This window comes from Oryza sativa, chromosome 6 (genome assembly GCF_034140825.1).
Source record: "Oryza sativa Japonica Group chromosome 6, ASM3414082v1".
Classification (NCBI taxonomy): Eukaryota; Viridiplantae; Streptophyta; class Magnoliopsida; order Poales; family Poaceae; genus Oryza; species Oryza sativa.
Window position 1 is genome coordinate 1,911,305 of NC_089040.1, and position 24,215 is coordinate 1,935,519.

At 44.0% G+C, this 24,215-nt stretch overlaps 2 protein-coding genes across 13 annotated transcripts; one reads left to right on the forward strand and one right to left on the reverse strand.

Annotated features, from left to right (window-relative positions):
* Positions 1 to 253: 253 nt before the first annotated feature.
* LOC4340017 (uncharacterized) lies at positions 254 to 6,787 on the reverse strand. Of its 4 annotated transcripts, none has more exons than XM_015786096.3 (8): positions 6,599 to 6,787; positions 6,418 to 6,507; positions 6,175 to 6,329; positions 5,596 to 5,716; positions 5,378 to 5,497; positions 5,229 to 5,299; positions 5,016 to 5,152; positions 254 to 526 (listed from the first exon to the last, which is right to left on the reverse strand). In XM_015786096.3, the coding sequence occupies exons 1-8, from the start codon at positions 6,710 to 6,712 to the stop codon at positions 444 to 446; spliced, it is 891 nt and encodes a 296-aa protein (XP_015641582.1). In that variant the 5' UTR covers positions 6,713 to 6,787; the 3' UTR covers positions 254 to 443. The 4 variants fall into 4 exon arrangements, with proteins under 4 accessions (XP_015641582.1, XP_015641581.1, XP_015641583.1 ...); XM_015786095.3 differs by having other exon boundaries at positions 254 to 550; XM_015786097.3 differs by lacking the exon at positions 254 to 526 and adding an exon at positions 1,350 to 1,482.
* A 4,651-nt stretch (positions 6,788 to 11,438) lies between these two features.
* Positions 11,439 to 16,554, forward strand: LOC4340018 (granule-bound starch synthase 1, chloroplastic/amyloplastic-like). 9 transcript variants are annotated; one of them, XM_015789003.3, is made up of 14 exons: positions 11,439 to 11,570; positions 12,787 to 13,162; positions 13,276 to 13,356; positions 13,464 to 13,562; positions 13,659 to 13,748; positions 13,848 to 13,911; positions 14,004 to 14,104; positions 14,195 to 14,310; positions 14,426 to 14,669; positions 14,787 to 14,963; positions 15,207 to 15,398; positions 15,505 to 15,591; positions 15,701 to 15,829; positions 16,187 to 16,547. In XM_015789003.3, exons 2-14 carry the CDS (start codon positions 12,824 to 12,826, stop codon positions 16,301 to 16,303), a joined length of 1,836 nt encoding a protein of 611 aa, XP_015644489.1. In that variant the 5' UTR covers positions 11,439 to 11,570; positions 12,787 to 12,823; the 3' UTR covers positions 16,304 to 16,547. The 9 variants fall into 9 exon arrangements, with proteins under 9 accessions (XP_015644489.1, XP_066167225.1, XP_066167226.1 ...); XM_066311128.1 differs by having other exon boundaries at positions 11,517 to 11,662; XM_066311129.1 differs by having other exon boundaries at positions 11,517 to 11,662; positions 14,195 to 14,304.
* The last annotated feature ends 7,661 nt before the right edge of the window (positions 16,555 to 24,215 follow it).

A 24,215-nucleotide genomic window follows, 5' to 3' on the forward strand; every position in this document is an offset into this window, starting at 1 on the left:
GACATTCCAAATCACAGTTCAAATCTAAAAACATAGTCCATTCTTTGTTATCCCAGTTGGCAGACACGTATTGTCAATTGGCCAACAAATTCCTTTATAATAGCATGAATCTAGTTCAGTATTTTTCCAGAAGAAATGACCAAAGTACAAACTGTTCAGTCACAATTATAGTACTAAACTTACAGTGTCCGACACCGATTATATATCCCATCCCAATGCACTTCAAATTGCATTATATGCAGAACACGTCAAGTAAGCAATCAAGCAATAATGAACTTCCAAAAACGGAGTCAAGCAATCATCATACAATTAGTAGCAAGCAACGTAAATTCAACACCAAACTTCCTCCAAAAATTAAAATCCATTTCGTCTTAAAGATGATATTGAATTTGGCCATGTTTTTGGTTGCCCAAGTAATATGAATAGGCTATTTTGACTCAGGTTCACCACGCTGTAGACTGTTGCTTGAGCAGCAAAAGGAAAATGCTTTGGGCCCTCTTTAGATCCCATCCCAAAACTTTACACCCTGTCACATCAAACGTTTGAACACCTGCATGAAGTATTAAACATAGGCTAAAAAATAACTAATTGCATAGATTGCGACTAATTTTGGAGATGAATCTTTTAAGCCTAATTGCTCCATGTTTTGATAATGTGGTGCTACAGTAAACATTTGCTAATGACTGATTAATTAGGCTTAATAAATTCGTCTCGCGGTTTACTAACGTATTCTGTAATTAGTTTTTTTATTAGTGTCCGAAGACCCCATGCGACACCCTATATAATATCCGATGTGACACGCCAAAACTTTACACCCCTGGATCTAAACACCCATGTGCTGCATAACCACCCCTTGTCTCAAGGCCACTGAGTGAGTGAGTGAGTAACCTTGCTAGCTCATAACCATCCATCCATTTAAGAGCCCAAAATTGCAGATATGAGCAGAGCAATGGATGAGGAGGAGGAGCACACATGCAGGCAGGATTGCAGGAGAAAAACGAAGGCCTCTATGAATGTGGGGCCCACGCCATCGCCCAATGGTCAAGCCCCTATGACTTTTTCATTGCTGCATAATAAACTGATGGTGATGATGATGGTATGATCAACCACACTGGCATCATAGCAATCCTGGGGTATGATGTTGTGGTTGGTTGGTCCATACATCACACACAAAGCCCCACACATGATAAAAAAAAAGTTATTTGGCGTATAGAGGAGCTATCTAACCTACTCTTACTTGGATTTCAGTCAGGAGCTTTGATTATTGTATGAGAGGAAGAATATGTGCCAGGCTGAAGGAATTTCCTACATAGAAATTGTACCACCAGATTGGATTTAAGTTATTGGATCTCCTTAAGCCTGCCCAGGGTATACCCGTCCGAATGGTCGAATTTCGGGCGAATATCGTAACAAACGGTGATAGATCCAAATCCGTAGTAGAGCGACTCTTATTAGGAAGATAAGAGCTGCATCAAAAGAACCCTGCAGCGCGAAAACCCACTTAATTAGATAGATGCATAGAGTGGACACAAGTGTGGGGCAGTGCATGCCAAAAGAGACGGTGGCCGCCGGTGAGACGCCACCGGGCAGGCCGGCCGGCCGGCCGGCCAATTAGTGCCCGCTTCCGTAGGGTACTTGTGCAACAATAATTGAAGAGGGCTTTGCCCCAGACTACAGTGTGTTCTACGCTAATAAGCAGGCAAGCAGTGATTGCCCAACTGATCACATAGCGGATCATATCACCGGAAAAGAATTTGGAGAGGGATAGCTCATTGGAGGAGCCTCACATTCTCCCTTTTCTTTCTTTGTTTCTTTCTTTCTTTCATTCTTGAGGGACTCTGAATCTGAGAGATACTGTGATGGCACGGCGTCGGTCAGCCATCAATGGCAACCCAAATAGGTTGGGATTGGTTGGGTCCAACTCCGGTCTGGTCTGGTCTAACACTTGCTCTGCTACCAAACCCCTTCTTCCATCAGCAGCAGCAGCTCTAACTACGTGTCTGCAAGGTGTGTGACATGTGTACAGTGTTGCTCGCACTTGGCACCTACCTGGCTACCTACAATGAACTGCACGAGTGGCTGACATGTGGGCCCCACCTACACGCGGGTCCTAGATACAGGTGAGCTATGTGAAATGAACACAAGCCGTAAAATACTGTAAAATTCATAAGAGACACCACCAGTTTGTCACCAAACAAAATGAAGGGTAGTACTTGCAGCTACTTGGTAGTGTCCAAATTGGTTAAGGACGAAGTATATGGTTGGGTTGTTGTCTTGTTGATGTGACCATGCCATGCGATTAAGCATGCGAACCAGCACATGACAAGTGTAAACAAAGCCAAAGCCGTGAGTGCCTGTCAAGAAGATGTCTTTCGAGTCAGAAACCCAAAATGCAGGAGGCCGTGGCATGGGGACCTAATTGTGGTGGCTAACAGATGTGTGCATTGATGAGAGTGTTTATACCAGCCCTGAACTAGTACGGGTAGCTCTTATAGTTATATATTGTGCATATTATATATGCACACCGTTTTCCTACCAGAAACGAATGCTCCAAACAGTGCATTTCTAGTTTTCCAGCCAGTACTCTAACGTCCATTAATATGAGCTGATAGTGCATGCATTGCATAAGGAATTAAATGGGAAAGTAGGCACCTGTTTCAGGGCTTCTGGCTGATTTCATCCTACCAAGTTACAGCATTGGATTGTGTAAGGTGTTCACAGTGCAATGCCTCGTTATTTTGGTTTTAAACATATACAGGCGCCTCAAGGTTTGGTGGGCGTCTTGTAGCAACAAATTCCATTTCGCATTCACGGGAATGGGCAAAGGACAGTAGGTACAGGCAGAATATATATATCTCATTGGAGCTATCTAAATTATCACTCGGGTCACTTCACTCAATGGCACGTCCATTTTCACAAGTAAACACAGAAACAACACCCTCCAATCATATTATACTCCATTAGCCAATCAACTTTTAGCTAAGATTTCCCTACCTTGCATCAAGAGAGAACCCTACAAAAAGAAAAGGAGAATGGTGCTGCCCTAAATTCCTTTCATTCTGAGAAGGTGAAACAGAGCTAGGGTTTTCATACTTCTGAAATCTACTAGATTTGGTCCCTTGGAGCTATCACTTCTTTGTTGCTAAGTTAAGGTCTGGACCCTTTGGCTATAACTAGCTAGAAGAAACAGGACAGAGTCTTTTTCGATGTATCTTTTACTGGTTAAAGATTGTTCAGTGATGAATCAGTGCTGCCGACTTCTCTTTCCCCTTATCTGATCTCAGCTAAAAGCATCTACCTTAGTTGGCACTCCCATCATGGCTATAAAAATCGAGTAGCTAGTCCACACGTTTTGTATATTCACTATGTTTGTTCTTGCTGTATTTAGCAGTTGTGATGAGAAAGTACATCGATTTCAGCAAGTACCTAACACATATGGGGTGGGAAGTAGACAGCCGGATAATAGCAGAGGGAAACAGGAATAACAGACAATAAACAGCTATCATCTGAGAATGGCTAGCAATTAAACAGGAATAACAGACGATATGCAGCTCTCATCTGAGAATGGCTAGGTCAATGGGCCACTGAATAGTGGCCTGGTTCGTTAATAGTACCAACCTAGATTAATTGGGGGCCTGTTGATAGCAATAGGAGGTTATGACGAGACAAAGATGCGAACTGACTGGCACTGTTTGCTTGTGTTGGGTTAAGGCCCATATGATCCTCATATACTCCCTCTATCCCATAATATAAGGCGCGGTCTCCAAAACTAATATTTAGCTTATAATTTATCATATACTGTAAGGTTTGTAGTAGCAAAATTGTAACCATATGAAAGGAAATTTAAATCTCAATCTAATAATATAATTTTTAATAAATAAAATAAATTTTATATTATACTAAGTATTGGTCAAATGTTTTAAAAGTTAAATCTTGAAATGGGTGTGCGCCTTATATTATGGGATGGAGGGAGTAAAAGATTCAATGGTTACACACACTCACTTAGTTAGCAACAAATAGCTATCCTTTCAATCTATATATTTAGAGTGCCAAGATCATTTCAAGCTCAAAAGTTCTAAATTCTTTCCTCCAGCTTTTGTTTCTCGATTATTGCCTGGCCAATATTATGTTCTCTTTTGGCATCGACCTATGAAGGTTAACTATTTGCTATTTGGAAGTGGAACTGTAGAAGGCCTACCGATGGACCAGATTTAAAAGGTTAAGAAATAAACCGATATCCATTCCAATTCCCAAATCTATCTATTATATTATAAAGATAACTTGAAAATAAGACGCCACATTCGCTTTGGAGGCTAAAAATTCTCATATCAATAAGAGAAAAGGAGAAAGGTATTTTCTGTCCAATCATGATATATCTAAATTATAATGGTGTAGATCGATTGATATAGTTATATGAAAATATGATTATATTTATGGAAACCAAAGCTAAGAGATGTACATCCAATCGTGCTTTAAAAAAAATGTTGTGTAGAAAATATAATCGTATCTAAGAAAAAAAAATATGCTAAGAGTTGTATATCAAAACCACTAATCTAATTTTATTTGCAAATCTATTGTATATAAATTATAAGTGCATCTACAGAAACAAAAGCTAAGAGTTGTATATCAAATTTGATTGGGCTTTTAAAATCTATCACCGTGCAAAATTGAGTGGGGGAAATCTCCTAGTTAATTCTAAAAGGTAGCTAATCAGGATATGAGGCAATGTGATTATGCAGAAGTTAACCAATCGGTAAAGGACATAAAAGCCTTAATTCGGTTTTGCCACTACCAGTTATGCCAAATCAGAAACTATAATTAACTGGAGAGATGAGGTGCGGTGTAAGGCTTAATGGGTGGAATGAGGTGTGGAACGGTGGAACACGTCAATAAGTCATACCACAATCCCTACGCATCATTTATCTCATATTCCTCTGGCTTTACAAAGAACTCTATATAAGCAATTCGGCTTGGCTGTTGAGCCCCTCCAGCAACATTACGGAAGTTCTGCATACCTGGCCTTGCAACTGAAACCAGGTGCTGGATTTTAAGCATCCCACCCCTACCAATTGTCACCTTGCTCCCACGATTCTCCTTCACAATACTGTTTGGGAAATTCGAAGTTGTTGCACGAAGAAATTTGTACTTATACCTTGCAGAAAACAGAATAGTTAGCACAAAGCAGCAAACGGTCAGAGATTCAGAACTTTTTAAACAGCAGAGTTTACCTGTATGATGTTTCATGGTCACATTGGAATGCAATGAGAAGATCTGTATTTGCATAGTAGGGGAACTCAATCTGCCCAATGGTGTAGCCAGCAGTGAGTCAGGGATTCAATGTGAAGCCAAGTAACGAATAGAAACAAACTTATCGTACCTGCAAGTCACCATGACCTTCACCTTTGAATAGTACCGAAGGGGGGTCTGGTTGCATTTGAATCTGAATGCTGGAACCTGGCCACTCAAGGTCCTCGATCGATTCTTTCAGGACAGCAGACTATAAAATTGAAGAGGGTGAATCATACTGTGCATAAAAGTTAAAGCTTCTATTGATGCATACTGCCACCAAATAAACAGAGGAAGTACTTGGAGTACCTTGACAGTAAAAGTGACTGGTGTATTCCCAGCATGCTCAAAATGGTAATCCCAGGAGATTGTATCTGGAATCCTGGTTCTAATTTCTGCATACATACATGAATCTGGGGAGCCCACTGACCTGCACCCAAATTACAAGACTCCGGCTTATAAGAAAAGGATGACAAATAACTCCTGACGTTATGTTGCTCTCTATTTTACATTACTCAGGTTACATTGTCAAGCATTTGGTTCAGCATCTTATGCTGAAGCTGAACAAAAGAGCTTGAATCTTTTTTTCAAGGATGAGATGGTACTATGATTAATTTGAAAAGTAAGATTCATTAATCTCCTTATAAAATGTAATGCCCAGATAGTTTTAAAATTTGATCTGAACATGAATTTCACATGAATTACACCTCTATAAACTGGTACATAATAACAGCCACAAAACCCCATCGAATTGCATGTATAATCCATTCCAAGTATGAATTATGAACAAGCCATTTACCCACCACAGTTTGCAAAGGTATGCTGAGTTACATGGTCGGATTATGACAGGACAATAATTCCAAGTAATTAATCAGATTATACACGTACTTGAGAAGAAGCTGCATATCAGGCCCAGGGTAGCGGATCTCGACAGGAGAGGAGTGCCCCGGGGCCGAGAACGTGTTGAGGCAATCGACGAGGAGCCCCAGGCTGAGGCCAAACCGCGGCCGCCCCTCTGCCGCGTACTCATATTCCATGAACAGCTGCAGCACACGACCCCCAAACAAAAAATTCAACGCACAAGCGCCGCGAGGCATTAACACAAACACCTGACGGGCGCACCAAACTCACCTCACGCTTGAGGTAGACCTTGGCCTGGAGGCAGCCACTCTCCTCGACGATGAGCACGATGCCGTGCTCCGACAGCTCCAGCACCGCGTCCTGCACGCCACGGGGGAGGGGGAAATGCGGCCTCAGATCGGGGCAGATCTGTTCATGGATGCAGGTCGGGGAGGCGAGAGAGGTAGCGCACCTGGTGGCGCTTCCAGCGGACGCAGGAGAGCGCGTCGACCATGCCGTGGACGCAGTCGATCTGGCAGACGAGGTCCGGCGCCTCGTCGTCGCGGGCGGACGTCGACGAGCTCATCTCCGCGCCGCCGCCGCCGCCGCTCGCCGCCCGCCTCTACGGTTTCGCGCCCTCTTTCGCTGCCTTTCCGCGGCTATTCCCGCGCGCGGGAGCGTGCCGCGGTTATAATGGCCCAGAGTAGTAGCTGGGCCGCGCAAACTAAAATAGAAAATGGGCCTAATCTTGTGAGTTCTGCGTAGGTAGTAAGTCTATTTTGTTCCCCTCAGCTCTTGTCCTGTCGAATCACATCCCTCAATCAGAAAACCAGCCCAACTTATTCTTACTGCGTAGGCTTTGTATGAATTGGACAGGCTGAGATATAAGGGCCTGATTCCAACTCAAGTCGAGATAGATTTGGTACATGGAAAAAGTACACCGAAGGTCCCTTGACTTGTCATCGGATACAAAAACATCCTCGAACCGCAAAACCAGATATGCGGGGTCCCTTAACTACATAAAACCGGTCACCCGAGATCCTTTGATAGTTTTTACCCCTGGTTTTGTCCTACGTGGCGTCTGAGTCAGCTTGAGACCCACATATCAGCTGGCCACGTCAGCCTCCTCTCCCCTCCTCTCCCTTTCTCCTCTCTCTCTCTCTCTCACTCTTCTCTTATATCTTCTTTGGGCAACTGGGCAAGCCGGCTAGAGGCGTCTCCGGGCGCGAGGGAGGAGGGCGCGGGCCTCGTCGTTGGTGTTGGCGGCGGGGGTGGCCTCTCCGGCGGCGGCGGTGGCGGGGAAGGGGCGGCTCCTCCGGCTGCGACGGCGGGGGAGAGGCCGGCGGCGAGGGCGCGGAGAGGGAGGAGGCAGAGAGGGCGGTGGCGCCGTGCAGGGCGCAGTCGGCTGCGGCTTGCGGCGGCGTGCGGCGACGCGGCCGGCCGTGGCTTGTGGTCGCTACGCCTTACGCGACGGCGCGGAAGAGGCCGGCGGTGAGGGCGCGGAGAGGGAGGAGGCGGAGAGGCCGGCGGCGCCTTGCGGGGCGCAGTCGGCTGCGGCTCGCGGCGGCGCGGTGCGGGGCGCGGCCGGCCGTGGCTCGTGACGGCACTGTTCGGGGCGCGTCGGCTCTCGGCGCGGCGCCGTGCGGCGGCGTGGCCAGCGGCAGTGCTGTGCGGGGCGCGGCCGGCAGCGGTTCGCGAGGGCGCGAGCGGTGGTGCCCGAGTCCGCGCCGGCGTACCGCAGCACGGCTCGAGGGAGGGAGGCGGCTGCAGTCAAATCCAATCCAATCCAATCCATCACATAATGCAAGGACCACGCCACCGACGAACACCACCAGCCATGCTCATGCTCAGACCATCCTCCGCCACCGCCTACCACCGCCGCCTCCTATTGCATTGCTCCTCACTGTCATGCTCCTCCCCTCGCCCGTCGCCGCGCACCACCACCACGTCCACGCCGCGGGTGACGGCGTCGTCATCAGCCCTACGGCTTCCTCCGCTACGGCCATCAAGCACGACCTCACCGACCCCTACGGCTTCCTCCGTTCCAGGTCGGCGGAAGCGTAGGACCGGCGGCGACGAAGTCGACGGAGAGGATGGGGAGGTCGTCGGGGCGGCGAAGTAACTCCAGATCGGCGCCACCGAGGCAGAGCTAGCGGAGGCGCGTGGAGAGGCGGCGGCGGGGAGGTCGTCGAGACGGGGCAGACGGCGGGTGCAGGTCGACGTCGGGGCCGGCGGGAGGCGGCGGAGGGAGCTCGTCCCGCAGCGCCGTGCCGGCGGAGGTGGGAATGGGAGGTGGCCGGTGGTGTTGTCCTTCTGTGGTCAAAAGGGAGAGAAGAGGGGAAAAGAGACACAGAAAGAGGCTGACGTAGCCAGCTGACATGTGGGGCCCACGTGGGTCCCACGGCTGACAGAACCGTCACGTAAGACAAAACCGGGGTAAAAACCACCTAAGAAGCTCGGGTAACCGGTTTTGTATAGTTAAGAGATCCCGTATATCTGGTTTTGTGGTTCGAGGATGTTTTTTTATCCCGATGATAAGTTGAGGGACCTTCGGTGTACTTTTTCCTGGTACATTATGGAATCTTCAAAGGCCAGATTTCAATTCAATTTGGGCTTTAGTTTGCCCTTTTTTTATATGGAATAAGTTTATCTAAGGTCCCTTAACTTGTCAACGAATCCGATTTTCGTCCTTCAACAACAAAACCAGATACAACGGATCCCTCAACTATCAAAACTGGTGCAGATTAGGTCCCTCGGCGGTTTTGACGGCGGTTTTGGCTGACGTGGCGCCTACGTGGCTAATTTGACTTAGTCTCGATCTGACGTGGTGCTTACGTGGCAATTCGATCTGAAAAATAATAAACCTCATGGGACCCACATGTCAGTTTCACACATAAATTAATAAAAAATGGTGGGCCCACGTGTCAGCCTCCCTCTCCCTTCTCTCTCTTCTTCATCCTCACTCCTCTCTTCTTCCTTTCCCCTCTCCCCTCTCTCTCTCTTCTTTCCAGGCGGCGGACGGCACGGGTGGGCGACGGAGCAGGCGAGCGAGGCGCGCTGTCCAACGTCGACTACGACCGCCTGCTCGCCCCCGTCAAGGCGTCGCCGCAGCCGCTGTCCAGGGAGGGCGAGGAGGAGGAGGGGGACATCGCCATGGTCGCCGCCCAGAGCTTCGTCTCCACGCAGGACTCCGCCTCCGACACCGTGGTCGACTACTCCGGCAACGAGGACGAATTCCACGAGGTACCTGAACCCCGACGACGACGTCTCTGACTTCCGGGAGGTATACATCCTCATTTATCAGTCTAACACTAGTACATTCTCTGCTAATTGCCTGTGTTATCAAGCATGTATTTGACAATGCTATCTGTTAATGCAACATCTCTTGACACATGCTCGCCGGAGGGCCGTTCGACGGCACCGAGATGAACCTGGCGAGGGTGTTTGGCACAGCGCTCGTCGGCTGGCGCTGGAGGCACCACTGGGTGTACTAGCTCGGCCCCTTCATCGGCGCCAGCCTCGCCGAGCTTCTCTACGAGTACCTCGACATCCCGTCCGCCGACGCCACCCCGCACGGCGGCGCGCACCAGCCGCTGGCACCGGAGGACTACTAGATCCGCTGCCGCCCCGAATCGCCCGTGCCACCGTCGCAGGAGAAGAGATGTGAGAGAGAGTTGAAGAGATGGGAGATGAGGGGAGAGGACAGGAAGAAGAGGGGTGGGAATGATACGTGGGGCCCACGTGGGCCCCACCATTTTTTATTAATTTCTGGGTGAAACTTACAAGTGGGTCCCATGAGGTTTATTATTTTTTCGGATAAATTGCCACGTAAGCGTCACATCAGCGCCACGTCAGATCGAGACCAAGTCAAATTAGCCACGTAGGCGCCACGTCAGCCAAAACCGCCGTCAAAACCGCCGAGGGACCTAATCTGCACCGGTTTTAATAGTTGAGAGACCCGTTGTATCTGGTTTTGCGGTTGAAGGACGGAAATTGGATTTATTGACAAGTCAAGGGACCTTAGATGAACTTATTCCTTTTTATATTTGCACAGGCCTAATTTCAAGTCCAGCCCAGCTTTCTTCAGCCTGTTTGATAATTCTCTCTAGCTTATTACAGCCGTGGGAGAGGAGATATACAGCTACAAGATTACAAGTCGATGTATACAGCAAACCCATGAGCTGATTGCCTGATTAGACGGTAAGAATGCATCCCTGAGAAGCAAATGCATCACCAAATTTGTAGCTTAGATAAATGCTGTGACCTGCAAGAAAATAAAATTAAAATCAAAATAAAAGAAAAGCGCAGGTAATTGACACCCCACGCATATAAGTGTAGATACATAACACGTTCATCTAATCATCTTAATTAGACTTAGGTAAAACTACAATGAGGTTTATGTCCTACGGAATGACGACAAGCTAGCAGCACAGAGGCACAGATCATATCGTCTCCAGACTCAAGTGCACGTTGATCGTTCGCTCACTGCTTCATCGATCATCCCTTTGTCGAGGCGTTAGTTGGCAGGCACTAATAGCTACAGTAAAGTAAAGAGCAACGTGCCAACGTACGCACGCTAACGTGAGTCATGTAGCGTAATTCCAAGTTCTTTTTTTTTTGTCAGCACGTACAAGCAGCCGCTAGCCTCGCCCTGCATGAGAAGCTCGCGGCGCGCCACCAAACTGGCAGGCACTCAGCTCGCTGCTGGTCCCGCACGTCGCCACACGATCGACGTACGCACGCGAGCGAGATCCACCGATGGTTTACGCGTACGCCGACGGCTCACACATCCCCCGGTGCCCAACAGAAACCACACACCACCCGCACGAAAAAAACCGAACCGCACGTGCGCGCGCGCTCCACGCACACCCCAAACAGACGGCACGGCGGGAGCGCGCGCGCGCACGCGAGCCGAGGAGAAAACAAACGGGGGAAACAAGCTGGAAAAGCAAAAGGGGAAAAGAACGGAGCGGAGGCTTCACCCACGGCCACCGCGACGCGCCACCAGCGTGCGGTGCAATGCAACGTACGCCAAGCCGAAACGGCAGGCAGCATCGCGCACGCACGCACACACAGGCCACAGCACACGCGAGCGACGTACGCGAGTGCATGCAGATGCATGCGCGGGGCTCGCGCGAGACCGGCCGATGGGTTCGCTTCTCTTCTCTCTCCCGTCCCGTTGCGTCGTCATAGACAAAAGTCGGTTTTGCTTTTGGTTTTTTGGCTCTGAGGCACTGACGTGCGGGCCAGCGTACGCCTGCGTGCCCCGCATGTCATCGTCGACACCGGCCGGGGACCGGGTAAAATGTGTTGCGGGAGGGAGAGGGGGAGAGAGAGATCGCGCGGGCTTCACGCAACGGCGCTACAAATAGCCACCCACACCACCACCCCCTCTCTCACCATTCCTTCAGTTCTTTGTCTATCTCAAGACACAAATAACTGCAGTCTCTCTCTCTCTCTCTCTCTCTCTCTCTCTCTCTCTGCTTCACTTCTCTGCTTGTGTTGTTCTGTTGTTCATCAGGAAGAACATCTGCAAGTTATACATATATGTTTATAATTCTTTGTTTCCCCTCTTATTCAGATCGATCACATGCATCTTTCATTGCTCGTTTTTCCTTACAAGTAGTCTCATACATGCTAATTTCTGTAAGGTGTTGGGCTGGAAATTAATTAATTAATTAATTGACTTGCCAAGATCCATATATATGTCCTGATATTAAATCTTCGTTCGTTATGTTTGGTTAGGCTGATCAATGTTATTCTAGAGTCTAGAGAAACACACCCAGGGGTTTTCCAACTAGCTCCACAAGATGGTGGGCTAGCTGACCTAGATTTGAAGTCTCACTCCTTATAATTATTTTATATTAGATCATTTTCTAATATTCGTGTCTTTTTTTATTCTAGAGTCTAGATCTTGTGTTCAACTCTCGTTAAATCATGTCTCTCGCCACTGGAGAAACAGATCAGGAGGGTTTATTTTGGGTATAGGTCAAAGCTAAGATTGAAATTCACAAATAGTAAAATCAGAATCCAACCAATTTTAGTAGCCGAGTTGGTCAAAGGAAAATGTATATAGCTAGATTTATTGTTTTGGCAAAAAAAAATCTGAATATGCAAAATACTTGTATATCTTTGTATTAAGAAGATGAAAATAAGTAGCAGAAAATTAAAAAATGGATTATATTTCCTGGGCTAAAAGAATTGTTGATTTGGCACAATTAAATTCAGTGTCAAGGTTTTGTGCAAGAATTCAGTGTGAAGGAATAGATTCTCTTCAAAACAATTTAATCATTCATCTGATCTGCTCAAAGCTCTGTGCATCTCCGGGTGCAACGGCCAGGATATTTATTGTGCAGTAAAAAAATGTCATATCCCCTAGCCACCCAAGAAACTGCTCCTTAAGTCCTTATAAGCACATATGGCATTGTAATATATATGTTTGAGTTTTAGCGACAATTTTTTTAAAAACTTTTGGTCCTTTTTATGAACGTTTTAAGTTTCACTGTCTTTTTTTTTCGAATTTTAAATGTAGCTTCAAATTCTAATCCCCAATCCAAATTGTAATAAACTTCAATTCTCCTAATTAACATCTTAATTCATTTATTTGAAAACCAGTTCAAATTCTTTTAGGCTCACCAAACCTTAAACAATTCAATTCAGTGCAGAGATCTTCCACAGCAACAGCTAGACAACCACCATGTCGGCTCTCACCACGTCCCAGCTCGCCACCTCGGCCACCGGCTTCGGCATCGCCGACAGGTCGGCGCCGTCGTCGCTGCTCCGCCACGGGTTCCAGGGCCTCAAGCCCCGCAGCCCCGCCGGCGGCGACGCGACGTCGCTCAGCGTGACGACCAGCGCGCGCGCGACGCCCAAGCAGCAGCGGTCGGTGCAGCGTGGCAGCCGGAGGTTCCCCTCCGTCGTCGTGTACGCCACCGGCGCCGGCATGAACGTCGTGTTCGTCGGCGCCGAGATGGCCCCCTGGAGCAAGACCGGCGGCCTCGGTGACGTCCTCGGTGGCCTCCCCCCTGCCATGGCTGTAAGCACACACAAACTTCGATCGCTCGTCGTCGCTGACCGTCGTCGTCTTCAACTGTTCTTGATCATCGCATTGGATGGATGTGTAATGTTGTGTTCTTGTGTTCTTTGCAGGCGAATGGCCACAGGGTCATGGTGATCTCTCCTCGGTACGACCAGTACAAGGACGCTTGGGATACCAGCGTTGTGGCTGAGGTAGGAGCATATGCGTGATCAGATCATCACAAGATCGATTAGCTTTAGATGATTTGTTACATTTCGCAAGATTTTAACCCAAGTTTTTGTGGTGCAATTCATTGCAGATCAAGGTTGCAGACAGGTACGAGAGGGTGAGGTTTTTCCATTGCTACAAGCGTGGAGTCGACCGTGTGTTCATCGACCATCCGTCATTCCTGGAGAAGGTGGAGTCATCATTAGTTTACCTTTTTTGTTTTTACTGAATTATTAACAGTGCATTTAGCAGTTGGACTGAGCTTAGCTTCCACTGGTGATTTCAGGTTTGGGGAAAGACCGGTGAGAAGATCTACGGACCTGACACTGGAGTTGATTACAAAGACAACCAGATGCGTTTCAGCCTTCTTTGCCAGGTCAGTGATTACTTCTATCTGATGATGGTTGGAAGCATCACGAGTTTACCATAGTATGTATGGATTCATAACTAATTCGTGTATTGATGCTACCTGCAGGCAGCACTCGAGGCTCCTAGGATCCTAAACCTCAACAACAACCCATACTTCAAAGGAACTTATGGTGAGTTACAATTGATCTCAAGATCTTATAACTTTCTTCGAAGGAATCCATGATGATCAGACTAATTCCTTCCGGTTTGTTACTGACAACAGGTGAGGATGTTGTGTTCGTCTGCAACGACTGGCACACTGGCCCACTGGCGAGCTACCTGAAGAACAACTACCAGCCCAATGGCATCTACAGGAATGCAAAGGTCTATGCTTGTTCTTGCCATACCAACTCAAATCTGCATGCACACTGCATTCTGTTCAGAAACTGACTGTCTGAATCTTTTTCACTGCAGGTTGCTTTCTGCATCCACAACATCTCCTACCAGGGCCGTTTCGCTTTCGAGGATTACCCTGAGCTGAACCTCTCCGAGAGGTTCAGGTCATCCTTCGATTTCATCGACGGGTATGAGTAAGATTCTAAGAGTAACTTACTGTCAATTCGCCATATATCGATTCAATCCAAGATCCTTTTGAGCTGACAACCCTGCACTACTGTCCATCGTTCAAATCCGGTTAAATTTCAGGTATGACACGCCGGTGGAGGGCAGGAAGATCAACTGGATGAAGGCCGGAATCCTGGAAGCCGACAGGGTGCTCACCGTGAGCCCGTACTACGCCGAGGAGCTCATCTCCGGCATCGCCAGGGGATGCGAGCTCGACAACATCATGCGGCTCACCGGCATCACCGGCATCGTCAACGGCATGGACGTCAGCGAGTGGGATCCTAGCAAGGACAAGTACATCACCGCCAAGTACGACGCAACCACGGTAAGAACGAATGCATTCTTCACAAGATATGCAATCTGAATTTTCTTTGAAAAAGAAATTATCATCTGTCACTTCTTGATTGATTCTGACAAGGCAAGAATGAGTGACAAATTTCAGGCAATCGAGGCGAAGGCGCTGAACAAGGAGGCGTTGCAGGCGGAGGCGGGTCTTCCGGTCGACAGGAAAATCCCACTGATCGCGTTCATCGGCAGGCTGGAGGAACAGAAGGGCCCTGACGTCATGGCCGCCGCCATCCCGGAGCTCATGCAGGAGGACGTCCAGATCGTTCTTCTGGTATAATATAATACACTACAAGACACACTTGCACGATATGCCAAAAATTCAGAACAAATTCAGTGGCAAAAAAAAAACTCGAATATTAGGGAAGGACCTAATAATATCAAATAATTAGAAGGGGTGAGGCTTTGAACCCAGATCGTCTAGTCCACCACCTTGTGGAGTTAGCCGGAAGACCTCTGAGCATTTCTCAATTCAGTGGCAAATGATGTGTATAATTTTGATCCGTGTGTGTTTCAGGGTACTGGAAAGAAGAAGTTCGAGAAGCTGCTCAAGAGCATGGAGGAGAAGTATCCGGGCAAGGTGAGGGCCGTGGTGAAGTTCAACGCGCCGCTTGCTCATCTCATCATGGCCGGAGCCGACGTGCTCGCCGTCCCCAGCCGCTTCGAGCCCTGTGGACTCATCCAGCTGCAGGGGATGAGATACGGAACGGTATACAATTTCCATCTATCAATTCGATTGTTCGATTTCATCTTTGTGCAATGCAATGCAATTGCAAATGCAAATGCATGATGATTTTCCTTGTTGATTTCTCCAGCCCTGTGCTTGCGCGTCCACCGGTGGGCTCGTGGACACGGTCATCGAAGGCAAGACTGGTTTCCACATGGGCCGTCTCAGCGTCGACGTAAGCCTATACATTTACATAACAATCAGATATGACACATCCTAATACCGATAAGTCGGTACACTACTACACATTTACATGGTTGCTGGTTATATGGTTTTTTTGGCAGTGCAAGGTGGTGGAGCCAAGCGACGTGAAGAAGGTGGCGGCCACCCTGAAGCGCGCCATCAAGGTCGTCGGCACGCCGGCGTACGAGGAGATGGTCAGGAACTGCATGAACCAGGACCTCTCCTGGAAGGTATAAATTACGAAACAAATTTAACCCAAACATATACTATATACTCCCTCCGCTTCTAAATATTCAACGCCGTTGTCTTTTTTAAATATGTTTGACCATTCGTCTTATTAAAAAAATTAAATAATTATAAATTCTTTTCCTATCATTTGATTCATTGTTAAATATACTTATATGTATACATATAGTTTTACATATTTCATAAAATTTTTTGAACAAGACGAACGGTCAAACATGTGCTAAAAAGTTAACGGTGTCGAATATTCAGAAACGGAGGGAGTATAAACGTCTTGTTCAGAAGTTCAGAGATTCACCTGTCTGATGCTGATGATGATTAATTGTTTGCAACATGGATTTCAGGGGCCTGCGAAGAACTGGGAGAATGTGCTCCTGGGCCTGGGCGTCGCCGGCAGCGCGCCGGGGATCGAAGGCGACGAGATCGCGCCGCTCGCCAAGGAGAACGTGGCTGCTCCTTGAAGAGCCTGAGATCTACATATGGAGTGATTAATTAATATAGCAGTATATGGATGAGAGACGAATGAACCAGTGGTTTGTTTGTTGTAGTGAATTTGTAGCTATAGCCAATTATATAGGCTAATAAGTTTGATGTTGTACTCTTCTGGGTGTGCTTAAGTATCTTATCGGACCCTGAATTTATGTGTGTGGCTTATTGCCAATAATATTAAGTAATAAAGGGTTTATTATATTATTATATATGTTATATTATACTTCCCCTGTTCCATATTATACCATGCCATTTTTGTTTTATGCCAAGTCAAACTTTTTATATTTAACCAAATTTATAAAAATAAATATAGCAACATTTGTAATACTGAACTATTTTTTTGTTAGACAGACTGTCAAAACTTAAATTATAGGTACTATATTTGTCTCAAAATATAATAACTTTTAGTTATGTATCTGGGTATGTGTCTGTCTATATGTGTAGCTAAAAGTTGTTTTGTGTCAAAAAAAATGTTATTATATTTTTTTTATAAATTTATTTAAGTTTGAAGGAGCAGTAGTTTGACTCAGGATAAGATGTAAAATAATTTATAATATACTCTCTCGTCCCATTTTAAATGCAACCAAAACTTTGATCGTTTATCTTATTTATTTTTTTATAATTAATACTTTTATTGTTATGAGATAATAAAACATGAATAGTACTTTATACATGACTTATGTTTTTAATTTTTTTAAATAAAACGAATGATTAAAATTATGCACGAAAAATTATAGTTGCACTTAAAATGTGACGGAGGGAGTGGATACGAAGGAACTAGTCCTGTTAAATATCCTGTTCGTGTGTTTTTGAGGTTGTGGCTCTGGTTGATCAGATGCCACTGTCATTACTAGTGCTCCATATATCGTACGTCTGTCTACGTCAAGTTCAGGTAGGTCATCAGTTGATAGTCCAGTTGGTGTGGCTTATGGCTGTGGAGGTAACAAGGTGTGGATCATACCAACCATTGGCCGATACAAGTCACCTCAAGGTTTTAGATACAGAATCATAATTGGATTCCACAATCTTTTACTACCTCTGTCCTAAAATAAGTGCAGCCATAGATATCCGTATTTAGCGCTTTGACTATCCGTCTTATTTGAAAAATTTATAAAAAATATTAAAAAAATTAGTCACACATAAAGTAATATTCATGTTTTATCATCTAATAACAATAAAAATAATAAACATAATCTTTTTTCAAATAAGACGAACGGTCAAACGTTGAACATGAACAGTGCTAAAATTGCACTTATTTTGGGACGGAGGGAGTACCTCTTCTTTATAATGCAAGAATTTTATAAGGATAATTTATTTAGTATATAAAATTTTAAAAGGTGTACTGTAACATAATGACCCATGACCAGTGTTTACTGTTTAGGTTCTTTGGGAAATAAGTAGATGGGGTTACCTATGAATGTTATGCACATGTACGCGTACGTAAATGTGTTTTCAACAGGATTTTAGTAAGATTTCAGAACTATCATTGGTCTTCTCTTCAAATGAGTGTTAGGGTGCACTTTATTAAGTAAGTGTGATGTACGAATGTAGTGATGTATTTATACGTGTTTTTCGTGTAATCGAAAAAAAAATGATCAATTTGCTAGAAGCGTGAGAGATTTGTATTCCGGGAGATGTGATCCGCCTTAATATATGGTCCGGGACAAGTCAAGAAGAGAGTGGGGGATAAACTTTACGGCCATCGTTCGTCGCTTGACCAAACCAACGGCCATGGGGACTCGCAAATCTATTCCGTGGCCAACATTGGCGGCCATGGTTGCCCCGGTGGCCACTTGAATTCGTCGTGTGTGATCCAAAGAACGGCTCACATCTCGATCGTTCAGCCGTTCCTCTCTCCCCTTGTGCCGGTCGGAGTCACTAATAAAGAAGGCCAATAATTAGGCGAATTCTACACTGTTCCATGACACTGCCCCTTGGAGGAAATTAAGCTACCCTACTGAATAATCCACTCCATCTAAACTGCTAAATACACCTAGTACTGTATAAAGTGAAAAGAAGGTTGTCTGTACTCTGCAGCCTGTACTGTACATAGCTAAACATAGGGATGGAAACAGTTGGGAAACAATTTCAACCATTTTCATAGCTATATTTTTTTGAAAAAGGGAATTGAAAACAGTATTAAAAAATATCGACTATATGAATGGAAACATTGCTACTTCCTCCATCCCATAATATAAGGGATTTATTTTTGCTTGTAACGTTTAACCACTCGTATTATTCAAAACTAGCATGGTAGCCCGCGCAGATTGCGCGTCTAGCATCATTATATTTTCTCTCATATAATAGCATATATGTTTTCTCATTATATTATTCAAATAAATTAAAATGACAACATAATTTTAAATTTTGCAATAACTTTACAAAACTGTGTAATTTCATATTATATTTTATATACGTGTTAGTTATTAGATATTTTTAATATCAAATTTTAGTTATTTGTAAATTATATATATATTCCTATATGTACTCTAGACTCGTCTTTTAATATTTTTTTAATTCCGAATTTTCTATAAATTGTATTCCTATATAGACTATGCGCTCTTCTTCCAATATTATTTATTTTTATTTCTGAATTTTTATATTATATTTTATATACATGTTAGTTATTAATTATTTTTAATATCAAATTTTAGTTATTTAAAAATTATATATATTCCTATATGGACTCTAGATTCGTCTTTTAATATTTTTCTTTTAATTCCGAATTTTCTGTAAATTGTATTTCTATATAGACTCTATGCTTTTCTTCCAATATTATTTATTTTTATTATTTCTATGTGGACTCTAAACTCATCTTTCAATATTCTTTAATTTTTAATTTCGAATTTCAGTTACTTCTAAATTATATTCCTATATTGACCTTAAACTCTTCTTCCCATATTTTTCTTAATTTCAAATTTTAATTATTTGTAGATTGTATTTTTATACGGACTCTAAACTCTACTTTTAGTTTTATTATGTTTATTCCAAATTTTAGTTAGTTTTAAATTCCTATATAGACTCTATACTCTACTTCTAATATTCCTTATTTTTAATTCCGAATTTCTATTTTTTTTCTTAATTGTATTTCTATATCGACTTTATACTCTACTTCTAATATTCCTTATTTTTAATTCCGAATTTCAGTTATTTCCTAATTATATTTCTCTATCGACTCTATACTCTACTTCTAATATTCCTTAATTTTAATTCCGAATTTCAGCTATTTCCTAATTGTATTTCTATATGGACTCTATACTCTACTTCTAATATTCCTTATTTTTAATTCCGAATTTCAGTTATTTCCTAATTATATTTCTATATGGACTCTAGTCTCCTCTTCTAATATTTCTTATTTTTTTAATTTCGAATTTCAGCTATTTCAAAATTGTATTTCTATATGGACTCTAGTCTCCTCTTCTAATATTCTTTATTTTTTAATTCCGAATTTCAGCTATTTCTAAATTGTATTTCTATATGGACTCTGCTTTTTCTTTTTCTCCGATTAATATGAGAATTTCTAGGCCATGAGAGCGAACGTGGAGGCTCCTTTTCTCCTATTCTAATATTCTTTATTTTTTAATTAAGAATTTCAGCTATTTCTAAATTGTATTTCTATATGGACTCTGCTTTTTCTTTTTCTCCGATTAATGCGAGAATTTCTAGGCCATGAGAGCGAATGTAGAGGCTCCTTTATCTATTCCTTTAATAATATAATAGATTTTTTTAAAATTATTATTTATTTTATTTATAACTTACTTTATTATCTACAGTACTTTAAGCATAACTTTTCGTTTTTAATATTTGAAAAAAAATTTAAATAAGACGAGTGGTTAAATGTTACAAGTAAAAACTCAAAATCCCTTATATTGTGGGACGGAGAGAGTAATATTGAGAGGAAACTATATTTAACTTAGCTTAAGTACATAATATGACCAAACAAATTTAAGCTTACACTCAAGTTAGGCATTTTGTTTAAAAATTTATGGATCCCCAGACCATTCCCTCTATTTTAAAAAGATAACTTTTATATATGAATCTGGGATATGTCTTACATCCATATTCGTATATAAAAGTTAATTACCTTCTCGTAAGACAGAGGAAGTAGATATTTAAAAATATAAAGTAATTACCATATTTTTCTGTAAGAATACGGTTGGTATATTAGGCTTCTTAGCAAGATCGTTTTCATACTTCTTACCATTTCTATTTTCGTGGTATATTAGGCTTCTTAGTGAAATCGTTTTCATACTTATTACCATTTTCACTTTTGCCCGTAACCATTTTGAAGGTGATTTTCGTGACCGTTTTCACCCCCTACTAGATGTGGCAGGCATCTGGACCTCTTTTTGCACCGGTGTGTACCTTGTTGTGTGGCCAAGTAGGACACATGCAGGCACAGAAGGCATGTGTTGGTGGGTGTCATGGATGACGAGTGGAGGCTCACGAGAGCCATGCAAAATGTTTTGTCTCACGCTCTTGTTGCATCCGTCGTCCCATGGTCCACGCGCGGCCGCGCGTTCCCTACTGCATCGTCATGCATCCCAATCCACAAACCCCCGTGAAAACTGAAACTTGACACTGGTGGAGAAATCATCTTTGATCGGTCTGGTAAAATCCACAATAGTTTCGGATCCAAAAAAACCGGGACTAAGATTAACCGGGACTAAGATTGTTTTTAGTCCCGGTTATAAAAATTTTGATCTTTAGTCTCGGTTGATAACACCAACCGGGACAAAAGATGATCTTTAGTCCCGGTTCATCCGCTGTCAGATGTATGTCAGGGGGCCGAAAATCTTTAGTCCCGGTTGATGTCAATAACCGGGACTAAAGATCACCACTTTAGTACCAACCGGGACTAAAATTAAACACGTAGTATATAATCCCTATCCCTTATCATCTCCTCCACAGTTACAACTTAGACAGATTGAATCTCACACCTCTCCTCAGATCTATCCTCTCTGACTCTCTTCTCCAACTCCTCCCCTTCTCTCCCCTTCCCATCCGGCGGGCTGGCCGGCGGCGGGGCCGCGCGCGGCGGCGGCCGGCGGCGGGGCGGTGCCCGGCGGTGGGCGGCGGCGCCCGGCGGGGTCGTGCCCGGCAGAGGGCGGCGGCGCCGCGCGCGGCGGGGCTTCGGGCGGCAGCGGCCGTGGCGGGCGGCGGGGCCGCGCCCGTCGTTCGTGGCGACCGGCGGCGGCAGCAGCTTCTTTTTTTTTTAATTTGTGATGATTCACTGTGATGTATTTGACTGAGAAGTTAGAAATTTATGATTCATTGTTTGGATGTGTGATATATTTGAGTAATTTCTTAGAATATTGTGATGTATTTGATTTGTGTGTATAAGTAACTTTATGATTGTGATGTGGACTTGGTGATGTGAATTTGGGATGTTAGTTAGATTTGAGGATTGATTTGGGGATTTTCCTACTTGATTCGGGAGAAAATAAAAATGAAAAATGAAAAAGAAGAAGGAACCATCTGCACTACCGCTATTGTCTCTTTAGTCCCGGTTGGTAACATTAACCGAGACTAAAGATCCCTCTCTTTAGTCCCGGTTGGTGGTACCAACCAGGAATAAAGATGTATCTTTAGTCCCGGTTATTTCAACATTCTTTAATTTTTAATTTTAAATTTCAGTTACTTCTAAATTGTGTTCCTATATTGCCTTTATACTCTTCTTCCCATATTTTTTTAGATTTTAAATTTTAGTTATTTATAAATTGTATTTTTATACGAATTATAAACTCTACTTTTAATTTTATTATGTTTATTCCGAATTTTAGTTTGTTTTAAATTCCTATGTGGACTCTATACTCTACTTCTAATATTCCTTATTTTTAATTCCGAATTTATATTATTTCTTAATTGAATTTCTATATGGACTCTATATATACTCTACTTATAATATTCCTTATTTTTAATTCTAAATTTCTATTATTTCTTAATTATATTTCTATATGGACTCTAGTCTCCTCTTCTAATATTTCTTATTTTTTAATTCCGAATTTCAACTATTTCTAAATTGTATTTTTATATAGACTCTGTTTTTCTTTTTCTCCGATTAATATGAGAATTTCTAGGCCGCGAGACCGAACGTGGAGGCTCCTTTTTCTATTCTTTTAATAAATTAATAGATAGATATATGTCTAGGTTAATTAATATCATGTGGGAAATGCTAGAATGACTTAGAGGGAGTAGAATTCGTCTCCGAATTACGAGTCGGATTCCAACATGACGACGAAGCGGCTGTGCCACTGCCGCCGCCTATAAAGCCGGGGGAGGGGGGGGGGGGGGGGGGGGCACGCCACTACGCCACGCGACCTCACCTAACCGCGCGCGCGCCCGCCCACCCACGCGACGCGACGCGCGCGCGGCGTCAGATCGCGGCGGCGAGGCGAGGCGAGTCCGCGCCGCCAGCAACCTGGTCGTGCCGTGCGAGCCATGGAGAGGATCATCGCCATGTCCGTGGTGGGCGCGGGGCCCGGGAACGTGTTCGGCCCGGGGATGAGCGCCGGCGCGCTCGAGAGCTTCGTCCCGCGGCGGCAAGCGGGCGCCACCGACAACGCGGCGGCCTCGGCGGCGGCGGCGGCGGAGGGAACAGGGCGCGGCGCGACAAGGCCGGCGGAACAGGCGACGGCGGCGGCGGAAGGCAGGAGGGCCGGTGGCGACGGCGTCGCGCGGTTCGATCCAGCGCGGGATGGGCTCCTCTACTGCTTCGAGACCATCTCGCCGCATTGACCCTGCTCTGTTCTTCCGATCCCCTCTTGTTTTGGGGGGGATTTTCTTTGTTTCTTTCTTTCTTAGGTTGCGTGTGATTCGAGCGATTTGGAAACATGTCTCGATTTGTTAATTGCACAAGGATGTCGAGCAATTCTGAAATCAATCGAATTTTTTGTTTTTTTTCTGCAAAAAAGAAAAGAAAAGAAATCAATCGAATTTGGTAGACGATTGTGCCTTTCTTTCCTTTTTAGTTTTTTCTGCAAAATGTGTTAGGCAACTGGCGATGCCTAATATTTCCGTGACAGCGTACACCGAACAACAATTAGGGGTTGATTGTTTGTTTCACATGTTAATCATGCCAAGATTTTGGCAAGGCTTATATTGACAATGGATCAAAGGAACAAGGTACACAATATGGCTGCAAGTCCTAATAATAAGGGCATTGCAAGTAGGTGAAACAGGAGCAAACTTGTCTCCATTTAGCTGAAAATAATAAAATAATAGTTATGGGGTCCTTTAGCAATTTTTTTTTTGTTATTCTACAACTATCTCACATTTTCAAAGGTTTCTAGCAACAAAGAGAAAAAAAAACTTTACACATCATGTAACAAAATTTACCATAATATATAGTTACCGTGTAGGAGAAAATACCACGTTAAATATTTAGTGATATTAGAAGCAGGAGAAAATGGAGACATATGTATGTTTTTTTTTCTATTCATTACATATGTCTAATAGACAACTTAATACCTACCTATACATTTCATATACTTTATAAAGCATAGTAATTGAAAAACGCAATAACATAAAAAAAAACACATAAATTGGGATGGTTTGTGAGTGAAATCCTAAGGAACATGAAAAATACAATGATTGTTCAATTGTGTTGTTTGGATGTTTCACACGAAAACAGTATTTTGGAGATTTGGGGATGCCAGGATGTTTCTTCCTCCACTCCACACATGGAGCAAATGGGGCTATTTGGCTAGCCTCTTAGTTGTAACTTGTCCGTAGTTAGGATTTTTCTTTGAGCAGTGAGCCACATGAAAAATTTGCATTTCCCCTCTGCCTTTCCCTCCCAAATGATTAATGAACCTATGCCTTTTGTCCGTGATCCCACCGAGAAACTGAATCTGGTAAGCCGATCTCGTTGAGTATTCATCA

Excerpts from the sequence above, each read along its gene's own strand:
- LOC4340017 (XM_015786095.3), bottom strand. The coding sequence starts at position 6,712 with ATGAGCTCGTCGACGTCCGCCCGCGACGACGAGGCGCCGGACCTCGTC. Across the intron at positions 5,498-5,595 it reads CAGTCACTTTTACTGTCAAG|TCTGCTGTCCTGAAAGAATC; the intron begins GTACTCCAAGTA and ends TCAATTTTATAG. Across the intron at positions 5,300-5,377 it reads AAGGTCATGGTGACTTGCAG|ATTGAGTTCCCCTACTATGC; the intron begins GTACGATAAGTT and ends ACCATTGGGCAG.
- LOC4340018 (XM_015789003.3), top strand. The coding sequence starts at position 12,824 with ATGTCGGCTCTCACCACGTCCCAGCTCGCCACCTCGGCCACCGGCTTC. Across the intron at positions 13,357-13,463 it reads ATACCAGCGTTGTGGCTGAG|ATCAAGGTTGCAGACAGGTA; the intron begins GTAGGAGCATAT and ends AATTCATTGCAG. Across the intron at positions 15,830-16,186 it reads ACCAGGACCTCTCCTGGAAG|GGGCCTGCGAAGAACTGGGA; the intron begins GTATAAATTACG and ends CATGGATTTCAG.